Source organism: Lepisma saccharinum, chromosome 8 (genome assembly GCF_977018435.1).
Source record: "Lepisma saccharinum chromosome 8, izLepSacc3.1, whole genome shotgun sequence".
NCBI lineage: Eukaryota > Metazoa > Arthropoda > Insecta > Zygentoma > Lepismatidae > Lepisma > Lepisma saccharinum.
Genome location: NC_139236.1, coordinates 87,237,448 through 87,250,943, shown reverse-complemented (window position 1 = coordinate 87,250,943; position 13,496 = coordinate 87,237,448). Strand labels below are relative to the sequence as shown.

Genomic DNA, 13,496 nt, shown 5'->3' with positions numbered 1-13,496 from the left:
GAGTACTCCATTCTACTCGCTATCAGTTTTACATCCCGTTTGAAGAAAGGGAACGGATTGTTGTTTTTCTGAGAACTTTTCAGAGATTTACAACTCCAATTGCAGTAAGAAAACTCACGTGACGCATAGCTAAATGGTTAGTTTATCGCAGTGTGTGCAGGAAACGCAATAAGAGGACAAACAGGTCATGAAATAATACAAAAATACAAAAGTCAACAGCTATTCTGGTCGTAACTCATTGTCCTCCACCAGATGGCACGAGCGTCGCGCGAACAAAAGAAGGTAAACGTCTTTGTAAAAAGAATGAAAACAAACACGTGAGGTATGTCCTATAACAATAACTTTTCTTTCCACAGTGTTCTTTTGCTTGCCAATACGAAGCTCTTTTTTTATTGTTGGCTTGAGTTACCATTCACACAGCTCCCATAGCCTACGTTTGGTAAGTTTGCTATAGAGAAACATGATGTCGCTTTTTCGTCTGATAATCATCATGAGTCTCCAGGTAATACAATTATGGCTGTTTTATTGTGATTTTAAGCTGTAAAGTCCATGTATAATTTATGCGTAGTACGCACTAAAAACACAGGTATTTTTAAAGTCATGTGACAATAGAATCAATTCTTGTGGTATCCATGCCCCATGCAGCTGCTGTGTATATGTGTACATACATGTATTCATGTACGTATACGCACTCAGCGATGCTAACTTTTGAAAAACATTAGGTGGGCTGAACTAGGAAATTGGTTTTATAATTTTATGAGGTCATCAGTAGCCTGAGGATTTTACCTAAATTACTTTCTTGTCCAGAAAATGTGTGCCTTTACGTTAAAAAAAATACCTATTCAGGCATTTTCTGGTGGGTTTTTACCCACTTCACTCATAAGTGTATATTTTAGAGTGCCTAATCTGGGAAAATGATGAAAAATTTGCTGATGCTTACCAATATTAGTGCCTATTTTATATTTTCGATTTCTTGTCTGCCTATTTTGAGAGTTTTATCGCCTATCGACCCTCATCCCGGTTATTTATCCTTCTATATTTTCCTAATGACGATGTTGATAGATAGTGTACCTATATAATATAGAACACAGAAAATTATCATATTGGAGATGCAACAAATTATAATGAAATATTTTGACAATCGGTATTAAATTTGTGAGAATTCTTTGAGTGTATAATGATTAAACATTTTTTTTAAGTGCGGGGACTTTATTTGTAAATAATAATAAGGCAAATTATTGGGTGGGCTCGAGCCCTGCAGGTCTATACAAGTTGGCGTCACTCTACGCACCCACGTTCATACATATAAGCATATATATATAGTGTATCCGATATTTGAAGATTATCTGATAATCAAGATTATGCTTATCATTGTTTTCTGATGAATTCTTGTAGATTTCGACCTGCTGAACAGGAATCAGGCATTGTTTTTGCCGTTCTGATATTTTGAGAGATATCTCTTCCAGAGTAACGTGTATGTAATGTGAAATATACTAAATGGAGGCCGTGTCCGAAAGGTGCAAGACTGTACTTGAAGCTAGCATCACCTTCGCCAGTTAAAGTTCTCTTGTCTTCGAGTTCTCAACCTTCTACGTGTTTTATCCCATACTTCCTGGGGTGCTGATAGGACGGTACTGCTTCGATTGTATCGTGCACTCATCAGGTCGAAGCTTGATTATGGATGTGTTGTGTATTCTTCTGCCCGCCCATCTAGACTTCGCATCCTAGACACCGTCCACCATGCTGGTATACGTGTGTGCTCTGGTGCTTTTCGGACCAGCCCTATCGCCAGTTTGTACGTAGAGACATCTGAGCCGTCGCTGTCTCTGCGAAGACAGCGGCTGGTAGTGAACTACTTCCTCCATCTTCGCTCGATGCCTTCACATCCCTCATTTCACACCATCTCAGACGTGAATAGGCTGGCAAGGTATCGGCTCCGCCCTAGTGCCACAAGACCATTTGGTGTTCGTGCAGACGAGATCCTGTCAGCACTTGGTGTTGACAGTGATCTTCCTGGCGTCTATCCACTCATTCCGCCCCTCCCTACCTGGGAGTTTCCTGCACCTTCCATCGATTTATCTCTGACTGCCCTTCCAAAGTCAGAGACACCAATGGTTGTATACCAGCAAAGGTTTTTAGAACTTCGTGCGAAGCACCCCAATTTTAATGTGTTTTACACGGATGGGTCCAAGACAGTCGAATCAGTTGGTTGCGCCTTCGTCCTAGACTCTCAAAGCTCCAGTTACTCACTACATCCTGACTGTTCCATCTATACGGCAGAGTTGTACGCCATTCTAAAGGCACTGGATTTTGCAGATGTCAACGGTCTGAAGAAGGTCCTTGTGTGCTGTGATTCGACCAGCGTGTTGCAGTCTCTGGATTCGCCGTATTCCCGGCATCCAGTAGCGCAACGCATATTCAGACGGCTTGTGTCCTTATCTGCCAGCACGGATGTACACTTCTGTTGGGTCCCTAGCCACGTGGGCATCCAGGGGAACGAAGCAGCTGATGCTGCCGCCAAGTCTGCTGATGCAGATGGCGACGTTCTCGTCCACCTTTTGCCAGCTTGCGACCTGCAGAATGTGTTCCGTTCTCGCCTTCTTGACACTTGGCAGACCGAGTGGGATGTGGAAACGGGGAACAAGCTTCACGCTGTTAAGCCCACCATAGGTGTTTGGATTCCTCGTCTCGTCCCTCTCGGCGAGAAGACGTTATTCTTACCCGCCTGCGTATAGAACATAGCCGTCTCACGCATGGTCACCTACTGCAAGGGCTGGAACCTCCGTTGTGTCGTACTTGTAATGTTATTTTAAGCATCCGACACATTCTCGTTGAATGTGTCGATCTTGCTTACCTCCGGCAGACTTTTAACCTTTCCGGCTGTTTGTCATCCCTCTTGGGTGATGACAGCAGTATTTTATCACATGTTTTTAGTTTTTTGCGAAGAGCTGGTCTCTTCCACCGTCTGTAAGGAGGTTTTTAGTTTATTCTGACTTTTTAATGTGTTGTGTTTGTCTCGTGCAGATCTTTTTACAACCTTGCACTTTTAGTTTTTCGCAAGGGGCTCTTTACACCCCTTTTTTAAGTTCTCAGTCAGAATTTTAGATAAGGGATATTTTCCCGCATACATAGAAGGGTGCGAAATGGCCTTAAGTGCCGACGCACCCATAAATTTTAACTCAACAACAACAACTTGAAGCGAGCATCCTCCGAGTATGCTCTTGCAGTGCGGTATTTAAGTCGTGGACTGGAAGTGAAAGTCTTTCGAATTGTACTTCGACTGCAGCGCCAAATACGATCAGTAGATAAAACTGAGAACACGTTGTTTCCCCGAGTTTTAAACACTTGTTTTTCACCATAGAAATCCCAGCATTTTCAAATGTTCTTATACACACATTTCCACACATTAGAAGAACTTTAACCAACAACTTGCTGGCCCATAACGTATATTTAACCTGTGTTGCTGGCTTTCTACCTCCGTGGTTTGAAACAAATGAACAACGAGTTCAGAAATCACGTGATCTAGTCAGCACCGATCTGTGCTGCGACCTGTGCGCTTGTGTACTTCTGTACTTGGTGCTTTCGAACTGTACTAGGTGACGTCACTTCCGTCAAGACCATACTTCAAGTCTGTACTTTGTACCTTTCGGACAGAGCCGGAAGTTCAGTTGTGTGTAAATGCCTACTCACTTGTGATAACCAATCGGTGTAGGGGTTAATTGTCTTATCGATCATGTCTCTGTATGAGAATTAATTAATTTACATTCAGCTTGTAATGCTTTAACAACAGAATGTAAATTACGATAAGACTCGGGGATATTCTGTGATGACGTGATAGCTTTCCGAAAGAACAAAAACAAACCACTTTTGAATGTGAATTGTTCCTATCCATGAACACTTTGTTACATTGTGTTTGGATATTTATACAGTTAACATTTTTATGCGATTATTCCCATGTTACATAATTCTACTTTACAGTTTGTGCATCATATACGTTTATTGCGCATGAAATAATTTCATTATCGTAACCAACAAACGAAAGTACTGAATTACTGAGAGATAAAGTGCTTTTGTATGCCATCATGGTGTATCATTTCTCACTGATTTATTGTGTTTTTGTATGTTGATGTAACTCGTGTAATTATTTGTGTCATTACAATTTTATTTGTATGATAAAATCCACAATTCTTGTAGCATGTTCAGTAGAGTGAGTTAAATTAAACCACAGATAAACGTATTATAGGCAGATATTGAACTCAGGTAGCAAACCACCTTCGCGACGATTTACTGCCCACAAGAAGTTCTGCTAGTCACCGCTGAGAGGCGCCACTGACACATGTTTTGCTTTCGCCTATAGAGCAAAACGTTTCACAGCAGATCAATAGGTGGCGCTGCTAAATACGTTTATCTGTGAAACTCAGATAACACTGGGGAACAATGAAATTGCGGCACAGTGTTTGAGAGCTAATTTAGGGTAATTTCATCCTGCTGAATAATGATATAATAATATATTTCCTGAATTGGCTCTAATTTATGAAATAAATGCAACTAAACCAAAATGACGGAAACATAAGACATACATATAAATGAACTTCCAACAACAATTTAATATTTCTTTTTGTGATTACAATCATTATTATAAAAATAAATTTATAGAGGCCTATGATCAAAATAATTAAGAAAATATGTACACAATGAAGTAACAAACTATGTGAAACGTTTTCTATACGATTTCCTGCTGTATTGCTTTTTAGGACAATCCCTCTGTAAGCTCCAACAGTGGTCGGCCATCATGTGGCGATCCCACCGTCCCTGGTACCTTTCTTCGATTATCCTTATATCCTGATGGAACCTTTCTCCCCGTTCTTCACTAAAATCACCAAGGTTCTCAGGGAATCTGTCAATGTGGCTATGTAGAAAATGTATCTTCACACTCATATTAGCTCCCAATTTCTCAAAATTTTTCAACATATTTCCAACTATATCGGGGTACTTTTATGCTCTGTGATTCCCCAAAAAGTTTTTGACGATGGATACAAATCTCAGCCAGGCCTCAGATTCGATGTAAGATATGTAAGTTGTAAAATTGGCATCATTTATAAGTGTACGAATTTGCGGTGGTCCGTCAAATATTCCTGCCTTCAATTTTTCAATACTTAGTCCTGGAAATGTGTGGCATATATATGTATTTGAAACAATCACCACTTGTATGTAAGGCCTTGGCAAACTGTTTATCAACCCAAGTTTAATATGCAGTGGCAGAAGGATGATTTTGTCCCTATCTATCAGCGGTTCATGAATGATATTAGCTTTTCCCACTAATATTTTCCCTGGGGGGCCAAACTTTTATCGTCCAATGCTTTTCTCTAGCACGACTATCCCACAAACATAGGATACAGGGATACTTTGTGTACCCACTTTGCTGTCCTAGTAAAAAATTCACCATCTTCAAATCCACACACACGAGCCACTTATGTTCAGCATGTTCATTTTTTTTTCTAAAACCATTTTTATGTTTTGATATTCTTCATTAAGCTTTGTTGAGTGTCCGATATATTGCCTAGCAATGCTTCATAAGTTGCCTAGCAAGAATGTACAAATAAATAAATAAGTTTCTTAATGGGAATTTCAGACCATTATCAAATTTTGATATTACCGAGAAAAGCGTAGAGTAATTTTACCTACTACATTTTCCATGGTAAAAAAGGTAAAGTGCTCCCCTGTGCATAGCACTACGCCATGAAGGCGTATAGGGGGTGTGGGGGTAACGCCCCACACTTTCCTTGGTGTGTTTATTTTTATAACTGGAGTCAATTCAATTGAACCAATCATACAATTGGCAATCACAGCTGTTTTGTGTGCTGAAACTGTTATTAAACTTTATGCCGCAAAATAAAATCTTTTTTTTGTTCCCCAGTGTAATCTACCACAGTTGGCGTTACATTCTTTTGTTTCAAATAGGCTACATTTACCATCTTAATAAAACATAAATTGTATATACCATCGGATTTGTTGACACTACAGGATATAGGCTGGCATGTTCTTAATCAGTAGGCTCAAATGATGAAGAAATCACTGAAAGATCAACATAAGCAAAGAGTTGATTAAAATCTGTATACATACCAGTATTATTTTCAGAATCGTTCGTATTTAGTTTCTTGGGGTTTGGGATTGTGTTGAAAATGTTAGCGTGAGTATTGCTTGTAGTGCTCTAATATATTTAATACCACAATTACGTCAAGTGTAAGGCTGAGTGTCAAATCGGAACCTGTTTTAAATACCCATCAGTGGTTGCGCTTGACTTTTTGGTGCGTGTGGGTCATTGGATGGGTGTCAAAAGGTTTGGGTGGATCATACCTTCAAAGAGAATGCATTTTACTATTCACGTTCTTATTACATGATACAAACAATGATTTATTATCCAAAAATAGGACGTTATATATATTGAAATAATAACAAATTATACAAAATTAAACCCATTACAAAGGGATAGTATTTGGCACAAAATACTAAATACAAAATACTGCCTAAAATAACCTATTTTGCTTGTTAGAACCTATTTTAAATTTATGTGCCTAAATGGAACCTTTTCTTAGGTTTTTATATATTTTTTTAGGTTTCGCAGGATTTTTATATCATGCAGAGGTATTTACTCTGTTTGGTGACGAAAAATGTAATGAGAAATTCATTTTTCGTTAAACAAGTAACTTTTGCTAACAGCATAAGTATAGCTAGTATACAATAATTTGTGGATAATTTTCAAAATTATGTATACAAATGAAAATTTAGTTAAGACATTAATATTTCGTTATTATGTATACACCTATTAAAATTTCTTACGGTTGTTTTGAGATTTTCTTTTTAACGATTATATCTGTACCTAATCAGTATTTTTGAGGAATATGGAACGATTTTAAGTTTTTTTGGAACCAACTTCCGGATTTTTCAAGCTTAATTTAAGACTTTTAGAACCTATTTTAACATTTTTAGAACCTATTTTAAGATATTTTAAACCTATTTTAGGAATTTTAAAACCTATTTTAGGACTTTTAGAGCCTATTTAAGGTACCTAGAAGCACACTTTTTAGAATCTAAAAATTCTAGGCCTAATAATCACAATATCAACTTAATGTATACATATTTATACTACAGCGTCAAATTACACTGAAACACAAAGAATTATTGAGAATGTCATGGGAAGTGATTACAAACTTCCACTTTGATAGGTAGATTAATAGTTTGATATTGAACGCATCGTTTTTTTTTTTAAATAAGTGCAATGCACGTCACCCCAGTGACACATGGGGAATGAAAGAAATACTAATTTAGAAACGTTTACTCGCCTCCCATAATTCCTCATTTGAGCCTTCAACGTGTCCATCTTATTGCTCTTAGCTAATGTGAATAATAGTATAAATTGTTTACTAATTGGAATGATATTATTATTGTGATTATAGAAGACACCTGTACTACAGAGCAAGAAACAAAAATCTGTTGTTTTTTTTCACATCTTTGAAAAATTTTCGTTATAAGCCCCGCACTCACCTAGGGCCGGCCGGCCTGATATCTAAAAGCCGAATCACACGGAACTGGATATCCAGTTAGTTGGCGCTGAAATGGCTGCCTGGCTGGCTGCTTGACTGGTTTGGAGGAATAGGACATGTTCTAATTGCTACTGGCTTTCCTCGACTGGATTCTGTGGAACAGCCAATCAGTGCAGAGTTTGGCCATGTGAAGATAATCTGTGAGTTTGCAAAGGGGAGTTTGTTGTCTGTGGTTTCCGAATGTTGGCTGTTTTTGTTAGTTTCTCGATAAAAAAAAAGTAAAGAGGTGATGTGCAGTGCATTCGTGTTCAGTTGATTAATATTTAGGTATTTATGCAAAGCGATAAGATGTGTACGTGACAAATATGATTAGCTGAAAATGAAAATCCTTATTATTACAAGTGTATTAAATGTTTTAACTTTTTTTGTGATTGAATTCTGTGGATCTCATGTATGAATAATGATTATGCACACTCACCGAGTTCATTAAAAAGCTTGTTCGGTACGTATTGATTATCATATTTTTTTCGAGCCATACTTATCTTTTTTAATTTTTAATAAAAGCACGAAGCAGAAATTCTCCTACAACATTCTTCAAAATTGCTCGTCCCTCTTTACTGCTCTGCGCAATGTCTTATGGGAACAAAAGACTATCGGCAAGTATGGGAACAAGTGTCGTGTGAGGAGAGAACTAGCAAATGGGTAGCCAGTCCAGCGCCAACTAGGACATTCCTACTTGAATTCCAGTTCCGTGTGATTCGGGCTATACATATTTTTTTCGAGTAGCGGCAATAGACGTAACAAACATTAACAATGTTTTAATTTTTTCCCAGGCTTCCGTTTGGTTGGAGGAAATCCAGTACCATCCTATTTTCAGGGTGACCCAGTACCCAGGTATAGCATGATTTCTTTGTAATCTTATAGTACATAAGCCTACGCAATTATAATTTGAATAAAATATCTCTATACTATTTCAATAGAAATTTATATTTTCCGGCTTGCTGCATTCGCGATTGTCACCGTGTACATAATGCAATATTGATAGATTTAAATTAAAATTGTGAGTACGTCAGCACTTAGGCTATTTACCCCGTCATATTATACAGGGCAGATCAGGTACACTCGGATTTTGATGACATTTCATCCTTTAACTGGTGCAACGTAGACATTGCTAACTAGTACAGAAATCCTGAACACTCTCCTCAGGTTGAAGAAATGTAATTTTTTGGGATCATTTTTTTTTTTGGTCATTTTTTACCATTTTTTTATTTTTAGGTCATTTTTTAAAAATTTTGCGTCATTGCATGTTGAAACATAAGTTTAACAATTTCGGTTTTGTCTGAATGTTATCTTGCGGTACTTATTCTGTGTTTAACTACCAGCGCAACAAAGCCTGTCTGGAAATCCCGAAATGCAACATTGTCGAGTTTCTTATTCACAGTCCGTACAACACACCAAGGTGAAGAAGCAATTATTAAATTATTTGTTACGGAATGAACAAAAAAGTTGAAAATTAACAATAAATACCGCGTGCTCGAGAATCAAAGGAAAGCGACAGCTTAACTGTTGATGCAGCAGAACGTTGTATTTTTGAAGGTCACTCAGCACGAACATTTGCATCTTAGTCCGATATTCGTGGTTAGGAGGGTGTGACTTCTGTTTCTTCTATTCGTGAGTTTAAGTGTCGAGTGGACTTAAAATGCCGAAGATAAAGCCATTTAAAGCTGCTCATTTGAAGCAGATAATCTCAGAATTTGGTGAGGACATATATTTGTGAATTCCTGCCAATGTTATTGATTGTGATTCATAAAGTAAGTGTACAATATAAATATATACACTATTTTCAATAAGCAGATTGAGTTTTGTACGAATTTTTCAAAGATTTTAGGTCATTTTACAGGATTTTTGTTGTCATTTTTCAAAGATTTCCTTCTTAAATGCAGTTTGTCTGGGCGTACTACGTGGAAGAGAGATTGGCAATTTTCTTTCTGGATGGTCACCCTTAATGTAAAATTATGAAACTTGAATGGATATTAATAACTTCCAAGTTCAAATTAGGGTAGCTGACTCGGCGTCCTCTCGAAATTCTAGTCGAGAATGTTTGATTTGGTTTATTTTACTTCGCTTTTCTGCCACTTTTGGCTGATCACGAAGATGAGAATGAGTGATGATACAAATTAAATTGATGAAGAGATACTCACAAACATCCATATCCAGGCCGGGATTCGAACCCGGAATCTCTGGCGTTGTTGCGCGCTGGCCGTCTAGTCAAATGAGACCATACCCTTTGAGATTTGTCGATATTGGACCGAGATTGAGTCAAATTCCCTCACCGCCCACACTACCATGTCTCGTCCCGATATCAGCCTACATCTTAAGAAATGAATGGTTCGTATAATAAACTTTTGGTCATGAATTTGCCAGGTTCTGGTGTTATTGTCAGTTCAGAAATCTTTTGAATTTATATTCAACTGAACTTTATCAACATGAAATTGCATGAAGCATGATATAGGCTATTTCTTTATAACTTCAATTACGACAAACTAAAAATTTACAGGGAATGGACATTCTTAGATTAAAACTGACATCATACCTTCCAAGAACAGGAAACTTGATAAAGCCGGTGGTAGCGTCAAATTTTCTGGTGTGGTTGGACCTCTGGATGATTGTTAAAGATTTTGGTGGCCAAGACTTCAGATAATAGTGTATTTCGATATTCATCTTGTTATTGATCCAAACAATATGTACATAATCCATACATTTTCATATTATTTTGATCACGAAATGTTATATTTTGATAGGGTGAACATCAGACAAGCCAGCGTCATTTGGAGTGGATCATGGTACACCCTTGTCCTTATACGCCTATGTAATATCAAGACAGAGAAATAGAATGTGAGCGACGCCAAGGGTCCCGGGTTCGAATCCCGGTCGGGCTTGGTTGTTTGTGAATGTCCATTCATCAATTTCATCATTTCATCACTCATCCCCATCTTCGCAAATTAGCCAAGAGGCACAAAACGCGAAGTAAAATAAACTAAATCAAATCAAAAAAATCAAATAGAATGTGAAAACAAACATTTGAACGTTAACATAAAAAAATAGGAATAATACTTTTCTTATCTTCTTTCAGGCATGTCGCCAACGATTAAGACAATTTTTGTCCCAAGACCTTCAACAGAGAACATGCCTGCAACACATCAAGCTTATATGCTTCCACAAATACCACCTGATATGCCTCCTCAGTCTAGCTCGATGAACTATGAGCAGACAGATAGAAGCATGTAGTTGACAAGAAAACTGTTTCTTATGTATATGTATGGGAACTCGTAAAAATATACTTTCCAGAAACAGACTGACTTTTTTTTTATTCTCTTTCAGGAAACCCTCCAACGGCAAAGGCCCTTTATGTGCCGCGACCTTATCCGAACCAAATGCAAGGGATGCACAAAGCCTATGTTCTTCCTCGCATACCTGGCGATCAACCTCAGTTTCCTGTGATGCAGTTCACTTATATTCCACCTCGTTATCCGTTCAGTTTCCCTTGGAACATATTCGACGGTCTTGCTTCTGTTTTCGGAGGAGTGATGGGTTTGCCTCCAACTATGCATAAGCATTATCAGGACTTGCTGAGGAAGACATCTGATATGGACGTGGTGCTCTATGGTGCGAAATCTTCTGGAGTAAACCCTACGGAGTCGACGCAGTTCTTGGACCAGATACCCCAAAATCTTCGGGGCAAATCCCCTGGTGGTGATGGGAATGCCCCTGAGGACGTTGGACTGAAAAAGGAACCCGTTTCTGAGATTGACTACAGCAAGATGCCCCTGGTCGAGCTACAAATTCACAACATACCAGAGAGTGTCGCAAGAGAATTTCAACTCTTTGAAGAAGCAAGCCATTTTGCGGACTCCTTGACTCCAAATGGATTCTCCGCAGGTGGCTCGATTCAAGCTCCTCACGACTACGACCAATCACAGAAAGCAGTATCGCCTGAAAATGTTGCAGGGACTTCAGAGACGTTCCACTTTTCAGAAACGCCAATTGATCAAAAGACGACTCCAAGTGTTCCTGGCTTTCTTACCGAACCAGACTCTGCTGTATCTCCTTTTTCAGCTGTCCCCCGCATACAAGACAATATTGTAACTTCTGCGAGTGAGCTTCCAAGCAATGCTATACCTAATAGTAGATCAGATTTTGGGTCTTCTGGCATTCCTCCACCTCTACCTGAACCACAAGCTGAAGAGATAACATCTGGTCTTTCTCCAATGCAAGCAGAACGTGTCACTGAAACCAGCCAACCTTCAGCTTCCAGTGAAGAAGCAAATACTTACCAGTCATTAACATTACCTGATACTGGGGAAATCCATACTCAATCTGCCAGTCCATCTGCAACTAGTAGAAAACCCACGCAATAGTTAGCTCCAAACTGTTATAGCCACAAAAAAATGATTCTTGTAGCACTTATGCATCGAAGTTTCGTCAACTTCCGCTTATTGTAGCATCATCTCGTGTAAAAATTATATCAGCGACAACAATGCTTTAAAAAGTTTTAAGTTTATTAATTACATACATATTAGTTAACTTGCCTTTTTTAATGAATGAAGTGCATTGCATGGGAAACTCTTAGTTTCAAATATTACGATACTAGTGACATCTTTCATGCTTTGTAGCAAACTGTGATTAATAATAATAAATATTCTTGTATAGTAATAATATTGCATATTTTAATAACTTTTGATTATTTTAAACTTATATTATTTGTAAAAATACATATTGTTGAATAAATAAGTCTTCTATATTTACAATATAAAAATAAACTTACTAAATAGCTTAGGTAAATTATTCTTATGTTGAACATGTTTTTACATAATATTCCTTGTATAGTATAAATTGGAAACAACATAATGGCCTGATACATATACAACACATACACTGTATAATAACAATAATATACTTTGCCGGCACTACATGGATAATTCCAAACAAACACGAAGGGGGGTGATCTTCCAGGGAGTACACCCAATGTCAACTCACTTCCACGTAGTACACCCTGGACTGCATTTTGCAGACAAACGAGGCTCTGGCGACTGGCCCTATGGCCAGTATAATTGTGTGTGTTGTCCTGTTTTTTTGTCCTTATGTGTGTGCTGAGTGCCCGTTTACAGCCTCAGCTATTAACGGAAGTCAGAATATTTTTAAATTTTAGTTATGCAACGTTAGAGGTTATTTGTAACGGTAAAGGGCTGAACCCCGTATAATACGGCGGCTGCAAAATAGCCTAAGTGCTAACTCACCCAAAATTTTAAAATCAAATTCAAATTTAAAAAGAAAGGGGTAAGGTGCCACGTTCTCTCACGTAAGCATCTGCCAGCTTAGCACAGGGTAGAAACGATGAGATACCTCTGGGTACAGATCAGGGTGACTAACACTACGAATATATGGAAAGAAACAATCGATTTAACCCACTACGGAGGGTACAATTCGTAATATATTCTTGAATAATCATGTACAAATATTAGATAACTTTGGAAACCTTTTCATACAATATTTTTCTTCTATTGTAGCCAATCTTCTTTGGGCTTCTTCTTCTTGTAATCGCTGAGGCTTCTTCTTCTTATAATTAATAAGGCTTCTTCTTCTTGTAATTAATAAGGCATCTTCTTATAACTACTAAGGCTTCATCTTCTTGTAATTACTAATTCTTCTTATAATTACTAATGCTGCTGCTTCTTCTTGTAATTATTACATATGGTGTATTTTCCCTTCTTTCTTTTCTATATCGATCTTATCCAAATTGACGGAAATATAAATCGATCACACAGACAAACAAAGAGAAAGGGGTTAGTTAAAGATCGCCGCCTGGCCGGCGCTAACCTTAACTTGGAGCTGCAATAGATGCGCCTACCAAGAGTGCTTGGGTGCCTGCCGTGAGATGGCGCTACACCTGGG

General features: G+C 38.1%; 1 protein-coding gene across 1 annotated transcript; it reads left to right on the top strand.

Moving 5' to 3' along the window:
* Positions 1-347: 347 nt before the first annotated feature.
* LOC145991270 (uncharacterized) lies at positions 348-12,287 on the top strand. Its single transcript, XM_083127244.1, has 3 exons — positions 348-502; positions 8,378-8,438; positions 10,926-12,287. Exons 1-3 carry the CDS (start codon positions 461-463, stop codon positions 11,960-11,962), a joined length of 1,140 nt encoding a protein of 379 aa, XP_082983370.1. The 5' UTR covers positions 348-460; the 3' UTR covers positions 11,963-12,287.
* The last annotated feature ends 1,209 nt before the right edge of the window (positions 12,288-13,496 follow it).

Coding starts and splice junctions, on each gene's coding strand:
- LOC145991270 (XM_083127244.1), top strand. CDS start 461: ATGATGTCGCTTTTTCGTCTGATAATCATCATGAGTCTCCAG. Junction 503..8,377: donor TAATCATCATGAGTCTCCAG/GTAATACAATTA, acceptor ATTTTTTCCCAG/GCTTCCGTTTGGTTGGAGGA. Junction 8,439..10,925: donor CAGGGTGACCCAGTACCCAG/GTATAGCATGAT, acceptor ATTCTCTTTCAG/GAAACCCTCCAACGGCAAAG.